General features: G+C 48.1%; 1 protein-coding gene across 1 annotated transcript in view; it reads left to right on the top strand.

Annotated features, from left to right (window-relative positions):
• The window catches only part of ERBB2 (erb-b2 receptor tyrosine kinase 2), a 54500-nt gene extending 37941 nt beyond the window's left edge, over positions 1-16559 (top strand). The window contains exons 16-27 of the mRNA XM_081168641.1: positions 1471-1518; positions 3319-3457; positions 4305-4427; positions 4968-5066; positions 7126-7311; positions 9625-9780; positions 11571-11646; positions 11737-11883; positions 12770-12867; positions 13957-14130; positions 14975-15212; positions 15467-16559. Coding sequence (XP_081024767.1) covers positions 1471-1518; positions 3319-3457; positions 4305-4427; positions 4968-5066; positions 7126-7311; positions 9625-9780; positions 11571-11646; positions 11737-11883; positions 12770-12867; positions 13957-14130; positions 14975-15212; positions 15467-15855 — 1873 coding nt within the window. The 3' untranslated portion in view covers positions 15856-16559. The remainder of the gene's footprint in view (positions 1-1470; positions 1519-3318; positions 3458-4304; positions 4428-4967; positions 5067-7125; positions 7312-9624; positions 9781-11570; positions 11647-11736; positions 11884-12769; positions 12868-13956; positions 14131-14974; positions 15213-15466) is intronic.
• Positions 16560-17478: the final 919 nt, after the last annotated feature.

Raw genomic sequence — 17478 nt, 5'->3', positions numbered from 1 at the left:
AATGCTAAGACTGTTAGCAGTTTGCTCTCTGCAGAGCACACCTTCTGTATAATTTAGCACATAATCGTTTTGACTTCTGTCAGCCTTTTACTTGGCCGCCCAGGAGCGACACCAAAAATCTGCCGCCTAAGGTGTCCTCATTCCCACCTGCCTCTAAATGGGCTTTGATGAAACAAGGTCAGCAAACGAAAATTAAAAGTTTTGTTTTTTTTTAAAGCCGCCTTTAAATGTCAGTGCTAGAAATGTCTTCCACGGTTTGTGATAACTGCATGTGCCCGAAAGCTGATGAAGCCTTGCAAACTTTTATTCAGTTGTCTTCTTTTTATATATATAATTTTTATTTGATTTTTTAAAAACATAAACATACGACAAAAAACAATTCAAAATCCAAAGATCTGAATCTCCTGACTTCCCTCCACCACCAATCCCTTCCATGGGTCCTAATGATAATATTTACAACTGCATATCAATACTGTCCCAAGTTTTATCCTTCCAAATTATCCATACTTTCCGTTAGTTTACAAGTGTGGTTGAAATCCTGCTAATGTTTTAACCTGCTTACAATGTTCTTGTAAATAGATTGTAAACTTTTCCCATTCTTTTTTAAAGTTCTTGCCCTCTTGATTTCTAAGCTTCCCAGTTAATTTTGCCATTTTAGCATAGTCCATCAACTTGGTTTGCCATTCTTCTCTGGTCAGGGTTATTTCCATCTCTGGGCTAGTAATTATTATTATTATTATTATTATTATTATTATTATTATTATTATTATTATTATTAATACCCCGCCCTCCCCAGCCAAGGCCGGGCTCAGGGCGGCTTACAAGCAATAATAAAAACAAGTTGAATGAATACAACTTAAAAACAAGATTAAAATACAACATTAAAATATTGAAACATTAAAATATTAAAATGCAGCCTCATCCCAGGAGGAGAAAAGGAAAAAGAAAGAGGGGGAGGGAATCAAATTGGCTCCAAGCCAAAGGCCAGGCGGAACAACTCTGTCTTACAGGCCCTGCGGAAAGAAATCAGATCCTGCAGGGCCCTGGTCTCATGAGACAGAGCGTTCCACCAGGCCGGAGCCAGTGCTGAAAAGGCCCTGGCTCTGGTTGAAGCCAATCTAACTTCCTTAGGGCCCGGGACCACTAGGGTGTTGCTATAGTAGCATCCGTGAGGCTGTTGTCGCATACAACAAACTTTTATTCAGTTGCCCGTCTCCTTCATTCTGCTCTACTGAACATTATTATGCTTGTTACACTTTATAATCAGATTGCTTTTAGTTCTCCACACTTTGTATTTATCAGTCGTTTCAATCAGTTAAAAAAATGCAAAAGTGAAAAAGCAATTAAAATTGCCTAAATGTTTTCAAGTAGCGAGCTGTATTCTGTTCTGGCACCCGTTGTTTCTCCTTAACAAGTGAAGTGGTATTTCTTAAATGGTTGTGTGATATAACTTGGTGTTTCCTTTTCCAGGTGTACAATACGGGATGAACGCGGCTGCCCCGTGGATCAGAAACCTAGGTATTAGATTTCGGCTCATTTTCATTTATATCCCATGTGTCTTCCGTTGGAAGTCAAGATGTTATGCAAGCCTATACAAAGTATAAAGTGTATTGTGTTACTGAAATATATGAAAAAATAATAAAAAAATTGTCCAGTAGCACCTTAGAGACCAACGAAGTTTGTTCTTGGTGTAAGCTTTCGTGTGCATGAACACTTCTTCAGATACCTGTGTGTTACTGAAGTTACTGAACATGGAAGATTTCTGGGCACAATCTAAGTACAAAGGGCATTCTAAGAGCCATGAATATGTGTGATCAGGGAATTCAGTATTCTGAGAAACCTCAGCTTTCAATTACAAAAAAAGGTTGTTTTTGAAAGGATGTTTTCCTGTCCCTGTGACGGGACAAATAATCCCGATGAGCTGAATGTGCTACAGAAAAAGTAAATGGCCACAAATTTGGAAAGATTCGCTGGAGAGAGAGAGATTATTCAGTAAAAACCAATAAACTTGTGGCACCCTAAAGACTGACACATTTATTATGCCATTTGCTTTTGAGGGCCAGAATCCACTTCATCAGATGCGTGAAGTCTCAAATTGGCAGACAAATATACATAGTTGCGTGGGGGAGAAGAGTGAGGTCAGAGGGAAACAAAATGCAGTGATAATTTCGTAAAAGTGAAATAATTTTCAGTCCATCTGGTGAATTTGTGGCTGATCTGAAACATAAACCACAGTGTTTGTGCTCACAGCCTGTGCTCTTTATCACTAACATGCATCAGCTCTAAAAGATCTAGGAGATAAATCCTTTGAACGCATTATTAAAAAACAAATTCTAGCTCCTCATTATTAAAAGAATCTCAGAGTAGGTTAGAATCACAGTACATTAGAACCTTATGCAACAGAAAAAGCAACAGGAACCACTGTGTTTTGAAACTATGATTATTAAGCAGTATATGAGTCGGTGGGTGTTTTTGCTTTATTTGTTTTAGTTATTAAAATGCCAAACCAAGCACAAAACAAAATTCATCACAGAAAACAGGCATGAAATGTCTAAGCCAAGGCAAAGAGGGGGGCTACAGACATCACCAATACATTCCAGACTTTTGGTATAATAAGAATTATAACTAGTCTGTAAAAAATAAAAACACCAGTACAATGGATAGCCCTTGTTTTCCCGGGGGCTGAGCTGCACTTCCAGCAAACTTTAGTTTGTGGAGCTCTACCTGTATTCCTCTATCATCCACAGCCGTTTATAGGCCATGGGGGGCTAGTGGAAGGAGGAGATTGCTTATGTTATGCATTGTTAACATAAACAATAAGATCACACCAAACAGGAAGAAATTTGTCCTTACTTTTTTGACCTCTAGAGGCTCTCAGTTTATATTTCAGTTTCTCTGGTAGGGCTGATTCCCACACCTTCGTGTGCCTGTGAAAAAATATCCACTCCGGCTAGTTCCCACCAGAATCGGGTTATTGTGGCTGCGGCATACGGAGAATCCATTGTTGTTGAAATATAAATAAAAACCATGAGGGATGAAAATTCGCCATAACATCAGGAGAGACTGCTGACTTTCCTTGAGTATCCCACGGTTCACTCAAAGGCCTGAGGAATTGGGCAGGTCTCTAATTGGCACTTGAAACCCCCTAAAAAGTTCCTCTCTTGGCAACTCATCCTCCTCACTTTCTCTGCTTGGTTAAGCCCTGCCTGGCGCAGCTTCTCTGCCTGCCTGCCTGCCCGTTCGCATCCCCTGAAAGTTGCAGGCGAAGTTGGCTACCCTGCTTCAGGCTTCCCCCCTTTTCTCTCTGTCCTCTTCCAGCCAGGCTACGTCCATTACAGCTGGGGTGGTGGGTGCTGCGCTCGTCCTGGTTCTCTTGTCCATCATCATCATTTGCATCAAGCGTCGGAAGCAGCAAGAGCGGAAGCACACTCTGCGGCGTCTCCTGCAAGAGACAGAGGTAGGGTTTGGCGGCTGTAACCTCTTTCCCCCCGAGGTGGGGTTGTGAGGAGAGCCTGCAGCAGAGCTCATGGGAGATTTGGCATGGCACTTCTGAATTTTAGCAGCCTTTTTGGAAGCGCTGCTTTATTTCCCCATGTGGGGAATTGCCTCCCTGTACGTTCCATGCTCAATGGAACCTCCATGTATAGGGGCAGTAGATCTCTGAATATGAAATGTTGCCAGACGTTTCAGGAGGCCTTCATCTTCATGCTCTGCTTCTGAACTTCTGCAGACAGCTGACAGAAAGTCAGATAATACAATTGCTTCCCTGTTATGCATGTATAAGTCTGAAAGGGAACTCCCCGCTGCTGCTGAATAATAATAATAATAATAACAACAATTTATTATTTATACCCCGCCCATCTGGCTGGGTTTCCCCAGCCACTCTCGGCGGGTTCCAACAGAATATTAAAATATTAAAATACAATAATCTATTAAACATTAAAAGCTTCCCTAAACAGGGCTGCCTTCAGATGTCTTCTAAAAGTCTGGTAGTTGTTTTTCTCTTTGACATCTGGTGGGAGGGTGTTCCACAGGGCGGGTGCCACTACCGAGAAGGCCCTCTACCTTGTTCCCTGTAACTTGGCTTCTTGCAGCGAGAATAATCTTCACAGGAAGTCCCCAGCGCTGTTTTGTTCTCATTCTTCTCAGTGTCCCTCCAAATAATTTTATTACATGCTTGTACGTGAGACTGACTAGGGGGCAGTGGAACCATAGAGTTGGAAGGGACCTCAAAGCTCCTCTAGTTCATCCCCTACTGATCCCCCTCTCTCTGCACCCCTCCTCACTTGCTTTGACGCTGTTAGTTGGTGGAGCCATTGACGCCCAGCGGAGCCCTGCCGAACCAGGCACAGATGCGTATTCTCAAGGAGACGGAACTGAAAAAAGTCAAGGTGTTGGGGTCAGGTGCTTTTGGAACAGTGTACAAGGTGAGGAGCGCTGGATTAGATTTGTTGCGTGGGCAGATGGTGGCGCAGGAAAGCCCTTGGCTGGGAACCCAACAGCTTGAGGACCTTTGGAAACCTTTTCAGAGACTCAGTTTGAACTACCAAGCCTTGAATCCTGTTCCTCGTTCACTCAGGATCCAAGTGTCTCTTTTCAACGAAATGTTCCCGTTCTAGGTGGTGATCGCATCTTCCCAGCAGCCATTAAGTTGGTACTGGGGAGGAAATGTGATTCCTTTGTCAGCTAGCAGGGCCACTGCAATTTAACTTAAGAGTTCTGTCTGGGCTGCTGCTGTGTGCAAATACCTCTGGCACACCACGAAGTCCCGCGTGAAGAGAGGCACGGCACTCTGCGTTGCCACACTAGGCCACATCTTTCACTTGGGAGTTTTAGCGCAGTGTTTCTGAAGTGTCTAGTAGGCAGTCTCCTTCCCATATTCCTGTAATCATCATCATCATCATCTTAAAAAACAAAACCCGATGCATTTATTCATTTTGCTCTCTTTCTCTTAACCATCAATGCAGGGAATTTGGATTCCAGATGGCGAGAGTGTGAAGATCCCGGTGGCCATCAAAGTCTTGCGGGAAAACACCTCGCCCAAAGCCAACAAGGAGATTTTGGATGTGAGTGAGGAAGGCACAGTGACCCCTCTTAATCCGGGTTTGGATTTGCAGCCCAGTGGCTAAAGCTGAACCAGGGACAAGCACCCTGAGGCTCAAGATTTTAACTGAGAATAATTACACTGTTTCCTGATGCACCACTTGTACTGTAAACCTAAATAACGGCACAAGAAAGTGGGGGGAAATCCATCCAAGCAGCTCAGCGAGGCAAGGCACTATGACTAAAAGAACAAAAACAGTCGAGGTGGTGCAACGGGAATAAAACGATAACAGCAATTTGAATAAGAATGAAACAGTCTGTGTGTGTGTGTGTGTGTGTGTGTGTGTGTGTGCGCGCGCCTGTGTGTGTACACACGCACACACGCACACACATTAATAATGATGACCAGCCCAAACCTTGCCTCCTCTGAAGATTTTACCACCTCCAACCATAAATCTTGAGGGTGGCCCGGCAACATTTCCTTGCATGTATGCTAGCTCCCTTGGAAGGCAGAGTGACGATTGCACAGCTCCTTGTTGAAAGGATCAAGTTGTGCGCGGCCAATGGCAATATAAAACACATGGAAGCTGTAAGGCTCAGTCAAGCATTGTTTACTTGAACGGCAACACCAATCTTCATGGTAGAAGACTTATTTGCAACTTTGCTACAATGCAGATAGTAAGGCAAACTTCAGTTGTACATGTTGCCTGCAGTCAGCTCAGCAGTCTCTCCTCTGTAGGAATCACACATGTCCACAGATAAGTGCTCCACCGCTATTTATAGCTGCTGTAGACTAGGCAATCTTGCACCTCAATGCTTCTGAGAATCTTTGAGAATCTTCTCACAGTTTCTGGAAACGGACGGCGCTTTCTCACTTGCTCTAACATCCTCTTGGTACTTCCTCCAGCCCACCTAATTGAAAAGCAGGCTAAGTGCCATAGCTGCAGTTGCTGTTCTAACTGCATAGCACATGAGCATCAAGTTGAAGATAAATTGATAGCTACCAGTTCACTGCATTGGGTCAACAGGTTCAAAAGATCCCAGCAGAGCAAAGCAAAACCAGGAGAAACAGAGGAGGAGAATATGCAGCACCTTCCAAAGTTGTAGTTCAAAAGCATCTGGAGGGCCACAGATTCTTCACTCCTGCTGTATGAAGATCACATACTACCCCTGATATTGTCTCCGTGTGCCAGATGCCAGTGTGGAATCCATGGGGCTTATTGTCCAGAACAAGGATGGGGAACTTGTGGTCCTCCAGATGTTGTTGGACTGCAACTCCCATCAGCCCCAGCCAGCATGGCCAAAGGGTCAGGGATGATGGGACCTGGAATCAAAACAACAACTGGAGGGACCACCTTTGCCAACCCTGCAATAGAGAGATACTGTCAAAAATGGTGTAGGAGGGGTGGGGCAGTAAGATGATGGTGAATAAGGCTTGAAAGCAAAAATTGTGGGTCTCTTCTTTAAAGCAGTGCAGCCAGACCTTTATGTCAGTTTGGAGCTGAGAAATAGACCTCTAATAAAATAACTCCACCCTTCCTATATGCTCAGGATTTCCCTGGGTTAAAATGTCACCGAAATCCCTCCAGTTGACTTAATTGTCACGCAGGACACATAAGCACATCTCCTCTCAGCATCTTCTCAAAGCCGAGCCAAATATGTTGCGGTTTCTCTATTTGCTGTGCTTCCTCACGGATCTTTTCTGCTCTTACTGGGTGCAACGTGCCCTCCACCAATTCTCATTATCCTGGGAATGCCACAGACTCAAAACAGTCTATAAACACTTTTTGTTGGCCAGAGTTACAAGCAACTTACACAGCATCTGGGTTCCCTGTTGTTGTCACCCGTGTTTTGTTTGCCGTGGCTGAATTCAGCAATTCCTGGGGTCTAGTGGGAGTGGATTGACAACCCCTCCTGGATGTCTTCCCTCTAACCTGGGTTAGCAAACTCACACTGCTCCCTCACCCCCAGAAGGATAGAAATCTCCCCTTGAAGTCTGGCCTGTGCGAGTTCTTCTTCCTGATCCTCCATCACTGTTTCTCTTCTGAAAGGAGACCTCTAACACCCACCTTTCCTCCCCAGGAGGCTTATGTCATGGCTGGGGTGGGCAGCCCTTACGTATCGCGGCTGCTGGGAATCTGCCTCACCTCCACGGTGCAGCTGGTTACTCAGCTCATGCCCTACGGCTGCCTGCTGGACTACGTGAGGGAGAACAAGGACCGCATTGGATCCCAGGACCTCCTCAATTGGTGTGTGCAGATAGCAAAGGTAGGCGGAGCTTCAGTGCAGGGGGCGGGGCTTCATGGTGATTGTCCGTCTGGCATGCGACTTTGCATAGCCAGTTGTATTCTGCCCCTTTCAGGACCCATCTCCTCTCTTTGCCCACGTTCAGTTTTCTTTGCTTTATCCTCCCCCAGCTTTCTCCTCTTTAAAGGTGGGGGTTGTAGAATCACAAACCGACAATCAAAGAAAATAGGGTCACGACGGAGGTAGTAACTGAAGAGAGCTGCATTGTGAGGGATCGTGGCTGGTGATGTTGATGGGCTCATTACAGAACAGGCTTTCCTGTGCTTATATGAACCACCCCAAAGGGAGGACTTCAGCAGGTGACACTTGTCCCACCACCCTGTGGTATTAAAATGGAAGATTGGGTGATGTAACTTGCTGAAATTCTTCCTCCTTCACAAATACAAGTGCCTCGCTGAATCGAGTGCACTTGGGAGGAAACACAGAATATGTGCATCTAGTCTCTCTCTTGCGTTTTAAATTTGCAGCAAGTTCCTAGCCCTGATCCCAGCTTTTAGCAAACCACTTATATTTAGGCTTATTGCCTGCAAATCCATCCACACATACCCCCACTGCCACTCCCAAAGCACTGACATTTGTAGAGATGTGAAGTGTATAATCCAACATAACTTAATGGTTGAATGTGTGCTGTGCTTGCAAAAGACCCCTGCTTCAATCCCTGATATCTCCAGTTAGAGCAGGGGTGCCCAAACATTTTTCAAGGAGGGCCAGATTTGATGAAGTGAAGGGCCGTGAGGGCCAACCAAAGTTGTTGCGCTTTTTTTAGGATTGAAATTGTTAAGCTTTTTTTTTTAGGGTTGAAGTTGTTGAGGGGTTTTTTGAGGATTTTACCCCATAAACTGCCGAAGGGGCCGGATTAGGCCCCCGAAATGGACTTTGGACATGTCTGTGGTAGAGCCTTTGGCCAACAAGGGAATCAAAAGTGTGCTAAAGGTGGGAAAGGAGGTTGCAGAGGAGCTGAACGGATTACTTGCATCTGTCTTCAGAGCAGAAGACTCGCGAGTAATAAGGTGAAACAGGAGAGATGCGAGCCGGGAAGAGCGACAGAAGGGCCCGGCCGGGCGGTGACTCACCTCGCAGGCGGTGCGCCATCCCTTTGGCCCAGGCGAGGCGGCGGCGGCTGCTCAGCGACCTCCTTGCCCGTCTCCTCGTGAGGGAAACGCGGCGGCAGCGGCGGGGCGCCTCCGGCGGAGCAAGGCCGCTGGCCTGCCTCCCCCCCCCCACCTTCCTCCTTTTCGCCGCGCCGCCTGCACCTCTGCTGCCTCCCGCTCTCGGCAGGCCCTCCCGGGCGTCGGGCTCTGAGGGCGAAGGCACCCCACTCCACCACGCCCATCTGCAGCATGGCCCCCGCCGCCACGCTCCCGCCAGCTGCCCTGGCCGCTTCGCCCGCATCCTCCTCGGGCTCGAAGCCCGGGTTGTCCCGGCTCCAGGCCTGCCTCGAGCAAGACGAGAGCGGCGGCAACGGCGAGCAAGACGAAGGAGGAGGAGAAGGAGAAGAAGTGGCGGCGATTCCGCCGCCGCTGCCCGGCAGGTCCCACAGCCGCCCCAGCTCCAGATGCTCCAGGCCGCCGGGAGGGCAAAGTCCCGCTATGGCCCCCCGACCCTGGACGAAGGCCGCCGCCACCTCAGAAATTTTCTCTCAGGCCGGCCGAGTAACGGCGCGGGAAGGGAGCGCCTTCGCTTTCTCCACCGTCCGCCTTCCAGCCCCCCATCCGTCCGCCTTCCAGCCCCCCATCCCCGCCCACAGCGCGCCGCCTCGCAGGGGGAAGCGGGCTGGCAGCTACACGGGCCACATGATGAGGTCTGGCGGGCTGGATTCGGCCCGCGGGCCTTGTGTTTGACACCCGTGAGTTAGAGGAATGACAGCAGGACTGAGTACAGTATAACTTCTGTCTGAGACATTAGAAAGCTGTTTTCGGATAGTACTGAGCTACAGGGAACGGTTGCCTGGTTTAGTATAAAGCATCTTCGTATTTTCAAGCATATTTTTTGTTTTGTAAGCTGCTGAAAAGGAATAAACCAGTTGAGTCAGGCATGGAGGGTAGGAGAGCACTGCAAGAACCCCCTTTCCCTTCTCCAAGCAAGTTTAGCAAGTTTGTATTGATGCCACAGAAATTAGAAATTAATGTTAATTATTTTCTCCACTTCTGCAGTTGAGACTGAGGGTGCGTGGCATCTGTTATTGCACCTATGTGTTTTTAAGAGCTCTAGAAACAGTTCCCCTTGGCTCCACTTTAAGGGGATAGTTACCAGCATTTCTTCCTTCTCTCTCAGGGTATGAACTACCTGGAGGATGTCCGTCTGGTCCACCGGGACTTAGCTGCCCGGAACGTCCTGGTGAAGAGCCCAAACCACGTGAAGATCACAGATTTTGGTTTGGCTCGGCTGCTGGACATCGATGAGACAGAATATCATGCCGACGGAGGGAAGGTTGGTCAGAGAACACAATTATGGAGCAAGTCCAGGGTGCACCTCCCTTTAAGACTGAGTAGCACCCTAAAGGTTGATCAGAATTGTTTAGAGATGGGTGCATTTGCATATCATTTGAGTAGTAGGAGAAGTGCACTGACACTTGGTTTTGTCTCCTCCGGGCAAATTTATTTATTACAATTCTATCCCACCTTTTGACGCGGGTGGCGCTGTGGGTTAAACCACAGACCCTAGGACTTGCCGATCAGAAGGTCGGCGGTTCGAATCCCCACGACGGGGTGAGCTCCTGTTGCTCGGTCCCTGCTCCTGCCAACCTAGCAGTTCGAAAGCACGTCAAAGTGCAAGTAGATAAATAGGTACCGCTTCGGCGGGAAGGTAAACGGCATTTCTGTGCGCTGCTCTGGTTCGCCAGAAGCGGCTTAGTCATGCTGGCCACATGACCCGGAAGCTGTACACCCCACCCCCCGGCCAATAAAGCGAGATAAGCACCGCAACCCCAGAGTCGGTCACGACTGGACCTAATGGTCAGGGGTCCCTTTACCTATCCCACCTTTCCTCCAAGGAGTTCAAGGTGGCGTATGTGGTTCTCTCCTTCTGCCCATTTTTATCCTCACAACAACCCTGTGAGGTAGGTCAGGCAGAGAGTGAGCGACTGGCCTAAGGGCACCCAGTGAGCTGGATGGATGAGTGAGGATTTGCACCCTGGTCTCCCAGCACTCTAACCACTAGGCAGTAAATGGGAAAGTGCCTTATACCAACTCAAGACAGTTGGCCCATGTAGCTTGGTATTGTTTACACCAGAGGTAACCAATGTGTCACCCTCCAGATGATGTTGGACAAAGACTCAACATCTCTTGCTGGTTGGAGCTGATGGGACCTGATAGTGCTTTTTTTCTGGGGGGTATGCATACCACTAAACATTTTGTGAATCTAAGTTTGGCCTCATTGAGGAGCAGTATTTCAATATGAGTAGGAAAATGAGAGGGGGTACCATGTTGGCTAACCCCAGTCTACATGGACAGGCAATGACTCTCGCGGTTTTCAGGGCGGTCTCGCCCAGTCCTGCTTGGAGGTGGCAGTGCTTAAGGTTTTGCATGTAAAGCAGAAGCTGTACCACTGTACTGTATCAGACCTGGTTCTTATACACAACAGCAGAGGTAGTGAGCCTGTGTCTGAGCTGCAACACTTCGAAGTGCATGTGAGGGCCCACGTGATCGAATGAGTCTGAAGGCAAAACAGTTCTCCCTCTCTCTAGAAAATAAGCCTCTTGGAGAAAAGGTCTGTGGCCTACCTCTTAGCTTGGCATGCTTGCTTTCTATATACAGTGGTACCTTGGGTTACATATGCTTCAGGTTACATACACTTCAGGTTACCGGCTCTGCTAACCCAGAAATAGTGCTTCAGGTTAAGAACTTTGCTTCAGGATGAGAACAGAAATCGTGCTCCGGCGGTGCGGCGGCAGCAGGAGGCCCCATTAGCTAAAGTGGTGCTTCAGGTTAAGAACAGTTTCAGGTTAAGTACGGACTTCCGGAATGAATTAAGTACTTAACCTGAGGTACCACTGTACAGGGAGCATGTTCTCTGTGAAGGAGGATTCCATCCTGTGTGCCTAGGCTTGCCCTCTTGTGGTGGTACGGCCCAGGCGCGGATTGACTAGCTCCCTAAGAACTAGGCCCATAAGCCTGTTCTCCTGCCCCCCCCACACACACACAGCTGCTGCTTGGAACCAGCCCACAAGCGGGATGGTTTGATGCCACAGTGGTCAACTTTGTGCCATTTGCCTTGCCCAGGTACCTATCAAATGGATGGCCCTGGAGTCCATCTTGCGCAGGCGTTTCACACACCAAAGCGACGTGTGGAGCTATGGTAAGTGGGGGCTCGTGGGGACCCTCCTGTTCGTTCCTGCGGCGAGATGCCGGCTGGCGCTTGACGGGACCCCCTTGCCTGTCTCTCCAGGTGTGACTGTGTGGGAGCTGATGACTTTTGGAGCCAAGCCGTATGATGGAATCCCCGCCCGAGAGATCCCTGACCTGCTGGAGAAAGGAGAGAGGTTACCACAGCCTCCCATCTGCACCATTGATGTCTACATGATCATGGTGAAATGTAAGAAGCTAGAGGTCTTGCATGAAAGGAAAAAGGGTTGCAATGAAATATAGGGGCAAGGGGGGGCAAGGCCCTTGGTTACTGTAGCCTTTGTTGTCGTTGGCACCCCATAGCCCTTAAAGCAGCCCTTCTCAACCTGTGGGTCCCCAGATGTTGTTGAACTATAACTCCCATTACCCCTAGCTAGCAAGGGCAGAGCTCAGGGATGATGGGATTTGTAGCCCAACAGCATCTGGGGACCCACAGGTTGAGAACCGTTGCCTTAAAGGAAAGTGGAATGCCAGCAAGTTGAGCTATACCTTTTTCTTGGAGGATCTTGATGGTGCCTCCTAAGAAGTTCTGCATCTTTGAACTTGTATTTTCTGGAGTTTGAACCTTTTGGCTAAACGTTTGTATTGAACTTAAAAGTTCATTTCACAAAGGAGCTGGTTCCAGTTCCCCTTTGTCCCGTGACAAAATGAACTAGTTCGGTTCGTCTTCAGTAGCCAGTTCAATTCAACTTCACCCAATGGATCCTTGGCATGTTTGTTTTTCAGCATTCATAATATTACAAGCTTCTGTGCCGAAGTATAAAATACACTTAAGAAAATACCCAAACACACAAGTCAAATGTGAATGGTTTAATTTATTTCCCCCAACAATTGTGGTGTTTAATCTTAAAGGCCCAAAGCGTCCAAAGAGTAAAGAAAAGTACACATATAAGATAATGAAGATGAACTAGAAATCATTCAGAGTGCTAGCCCCAAATGAACTTAATGCACATTCAGTTTACCTGTCAATTATGGGAGCTACCTTCAGGGATAGCTTAGGTAATTTTTAAGTAATTCAGTGAACTTGATTAAACCGAACTAATTCATTCTAAGTGCTGACTGTGCTTGCCACACAGGTTGGATGATCGACTCAGAATGCAGGCCCAAGTTCCGAGAACTGGTCACTGAATTCACGCGGATGGCCAGGGATCCGCAGCGTTTCGTGGTCATCCAGGTGAGCCAGGAGTGGTGGCAGGGAAAGCCTCTTTCATCCTGCCAAGACCTAGGCTGTCTTCAAAGGGGATTTTTCTCCACTGTGTTAAATTAGCTTTTATGAAAGATTTTCTTGTGTTACAAAATGGACAAATAAGCAGAGAAAAGTTCAATGGGGGGAAGAGGGAGGGAGAAAAATGGGAGTGGTGTTGTTATTTGATTCTATTGCCTAGTGATAGATCCTTTGTGTGTACACACGCACATGCACGCGCACACACACACCACACACACACACACACGGGGTTAGGGCAGGCATCCCCAAACTCGGCCCTCCAAATGTTTTGGGACTACAACTCCCATCATCCCTAGCTAACAGGACCAGTGGTCAGGGATGATGGGAATTGTAGTCCCAAAACATCTGGAGGGCTGAGTTTGGGGATGCCTGGGTTAGGGGGTCCAGAACTTGGTTGGTTGTGTTCAGTTGGTTGCAATGTGGCTTGTTTGTATGTGTGTGGTGGGGCAGGGGTCAGTTGATGGTGTCTGTGATTGCTGAGCCTGATAGCTGCTGCTGCTACAGTCATTTTGAGGGTTCTGAACACATACTGTCTGACTCCTGTTTTAACCTGGCCTGGGTGAATTAGAGTCTCTTTCATGCCTGGGATCAGATTGATCTGGGGGAGGGAACTTTACTCCCAAGCCAGCTTAACAAATGGCTGTTTATGTATGGCGTTCTTTGCCCCCTTGTAGCATATGGTGTGGCTCACTTGTTTGAGTCCTCTAGAGTTAGAATGATGGAATTGTAGAGTTGAAAGGGACTATGAGGATCATCTGGTCCAACCTCCTGCAATGCTGGGATCTTTTGCCAATTGTGGGGCTTGAATCCCCAACCCCGACAATTAAGAGTGTCATGCTTTACTGACTGAGGTGTCCACTAACCTACTGTACAAGGTTGTTGTAAGAATTATGGAGAAGATGCTATATGGACTACTTTGATGAACCCTAAGCCCACTCCTACTGCAGGAGCCGTGGAATTCTCAAAGCCACAAATACTTATTGCTGTCTATTAGAACATGCATGCACATTAATATCTCTGGTTGTTCCTCCTTGGCAGAACGATGATAAAATGGGTCTTGCCAGCCCCATAGACAGCACTTTCTACCGCACTTTGCTAGAGGAAGAAGACATGCAAGATCTGGTGGATGCCGAAGAGTACTTGGTACCCCACCAGGGCTTTTTCAATGGTGAGGCATCTGCAGACTATCGCTCTAGGATCCCCTCAACCAGGGTAAGCATGTGGCTATTATCAGTTTATGGTGATAATAGACAAAGCCAGTTTGTATCCTGCTCAGGCTGGACTTCCCAGTGGGCATGCCCTTCTCTCCTGTAAAGCGCATGTGCTGGAAACTCATGTATGGAATATTTCATTACGTTTGCAAAAGAGAGGTGGTGACCAGCCCATAGCCTACAGGCTGTATACACAGTGGGTGGTGCTGTGGTCTAAACCACTGAGCCTCTTGGGTTTGCCGATCAGAAGGTTGGCGGTTCGAATCCCCGTGACGGGGTGAGCTCCTGTTTCTCTGTCCCCGCATCTGCCAACCTAGCAGTTTGAAAGCACATCAAAGTGCAAGTAGATAAATAGGTACCGCTCTGGCGGGAAGGTAAACGACGGTTTTGTGCGCTCTGGTTTCCGTCACAGTGTTCCGTTGTGCCAGAAACAGTTTAGTCATGCTGGCCACATGACCCGGAAAGCTGTCTGTGGACAAACACCGGCTCCCTTCACCTGAAAGTGAGATGAGCACTGCAACCCCATCTTCGCCTTTGACTGGACTTAACCATCCAGGGGTCCTTTACCTTTTACCTTATACCGCCCAGCAAGACCACCTAGCTTTTTTTTTGGGGGGGGGGCAAAATCAGAGGGCTTGTGAACCCTGAGTGTGGCAGTTCAGCCAAGAAAGATTAGCCACCCCATCCCCAGAATCTCAAATCTCCTTCCCTGCTGGCCAGGGCTGCAAAATGGTCCCTAAGCCTGAACTCTCAGCTTACACTTACCCTCGGCCATCAGGTTTCTCCTTGGCATGTGTGGTTCATAGGCAATGCTGAAGCGCACACCTGCTTTTTCCACTTTCCAGAGTACCACAGAGACTCCAATGGATGAGGATGAACCCGAGCAAGCAGCTCAGTACCCCTATTTGGGCCCGCCTCTCTTGGAAGAGCCAGGAGCTGTCATCCCTGACTTGCTCGAAGGGGACTATACAGGAAGCACTCTGCAGCGCTACTGCGAAGATCCCACTGGTGCCTCGATTAATGAAAACGAGAGCCCAGAAGCTAAGAACTACAATTCACCTGTGTCCTGCAGTATGGTTCCAGGTATGTGCCTTGTTCATTATGTATGTACTTGCAAAAATTTCAATTGGGGAATCTTGAAAAGTGTTTTGGTGTGGTTTTGTTTTGTTTCAAAAACAAGCTTCCAGCCCCTGTGGCTGTGGATTGCCAGTAGCAAGTGTGGCGTCTTATTTGAGGACTCGAAAAGCCATGTTTGCTGTTAGTTTGGGTGGAAGGTTGGTGGAAGTCACTGCGTCCTGGTTTCGGCCATTTGTTTTGCATTTTTCTTATCTCTGCAGAGTATGTGAACCAGCCAGAAAACAGCCTTCCATCCAGCAAAGGCCTTCGACCTCCAGGATCCACCCTAGAAAAGCCAAAGGGTCACTTGGGCAAGAACGGGCTCATCAAGGAACCAAAGAACGCCTTCCATAACAGCAGCAGCTTCAGCAACGTGGTGGAAAACCCAGAGTACCTGACACCCTGCAACCTCCCTCTGGCCGGCCCTTTGCCTCAGGCCTTTGACAATCTATATTACTGGAACCAGGAGACTCCCAAGAGCAACCCAGCAGAATTCTTTGCCGGCTCTGCCACTCCTGCCACCAACAGCTTTGCCACTACGCCGACGGCGGAGAACCTGGAGTACCTAGGCCTAGCCGAGTCGGTTTCTCGCCCCAAGGACTTTGCGTGAGGACCCCTGTCACCACTGAATCCTATTTTTGATATTTAGGCAGCTCAGGACACAAATGAACGAACTATTAATGCATGCAAGATGAGCGGGATTCACTAAGGCCTTAGCACAGCCCTCTTGAGGCCTAGTAGGCCGCTCCTTCTTGTCCTGGCAGTTGGGCGAAAGCACTTTGTTTGTGACAATCTCCTGTCATGCAGTTTGGGCAACCCAGGCCAACTGTCATTTGACATACAGCAGGAATGTAAAACAGGACGATCGCCGGGGTGCTCCTGATCGATCCCCCCTAAAGCTCAACAACTCTGGTGCATCCTCCCCCCCAAAAAAAGCTCAAAAACCGTGGGCAATCCTCTCCACAAAAAGCTCAACAACTCTTGGCAATGACAATGGGTAGATCACTGCCAGTTTTTTTATACTGGGAGTAGATCGCAGTCTCTTAGGAGTTGGACGTGCCTGACATACAGGAAAAAGGGGCTGCTCTTCTGCCCCCTCCTCCTCTCCCTTCGAATACGAGACAAAGAGGGTCAGACCACTGACTGGGCTAAAGAACTAAGAGGTGGAATGCTACTTTTTTTTTAAAGGTACATTTTTCAAAAAACAAACTTAAGGGTACTGACATGAGGTGGGGAGGGGAGAACCATGAGATCGTGTGTTGTAAAAAATGAGGGCAACGCATGGGTGTCGCATAAAAACGGTGGTGTGTTTTCTGTTATTGGTCATTTAATGACAGTGGTAAAAAGGGAATGTGCTTCCTTGACCTTTGGATCGGGGCCAGGGGCACCTGCGTCCTTACAACAGAGTAAACTGGGGGGGGGGTGGAATTGTGGGTCTGGGGAGGAAGAAGAAAACAATGTTGCCTAGTGGCGAGAGCCTCCTTCCCACCCCTTTGCCCTCTCAAGAAGATTCCAGAAGAAGCAGGTGAGGAACTCAAACCAACTTCATTTCTTGGCTTGGACAGCTTGGCAAACTGAGAACAGTTGAACATCTTAATTAAGAGAGAGAATAATTTTGGAGTGCTTCCCTCCTCCTCAGAAATAACACCATGTTTTGAACTCTCTTTTTGTATAGGCCACATTTTATGCCCTGGTGGTTGTTGTGGCTTCCTGTTCTGAGGCAGTGGGTGAAAAGGGAAAAAGAGAAGCTAAGTTGGCATGTTGTTTCAGAGGAGAGAGGTTAAATCGCCCCATAGAACCAATATGTAACGTGTAGGGGAACCTGTGGCCCTCCAGAAATTGCTGAACGACAACTCCCATCATCCCTGACCATTGGCCAGGCCTGCTAGACAGTGCTGGCCCAAGATATTTTGGCACCTAAGACGAACCACAAAATGGCTCACTCCCCTCCCCACCATGGAAGAAGGGATCAATGAAGATTTACATCAGGAACAAGGGCGAGGGGAGTAAAGATTGATATTGGGATCTGCCACCTGAGGCAGTTGCCTCACCTTGCCTCTTGGGTGGGCCGGCTAGGGCTGCTAGGAGTTGCTGTTCAGCAACGTCTGGTGGGCCAAAGGTTCCTCACACCACTGGGTGGGGCTGGGTGCATGCCTCCTCTTACATTGGAGAGCTGGAAACCCGCAGTGTGTAGCTATGGGTGCAGCCATTTAGCTTCCCGAGAACCATATGG

The sequence above is a fragment of the Podarcis bocagei genome (assembly GCF_964188305.1).
Source record: "Podarcis bocagei genome assembly, chromosome: 13".
Taxonomy (NCBI): Eukaryota; Metazoa; Chordata; class Lepidosauria; order Squamata; family Lacertidae; genus Podarcis; species Podarcis bocagei.
This window is presented reverse-complemented; position numbering and strand designations above follow the sequence as displayed.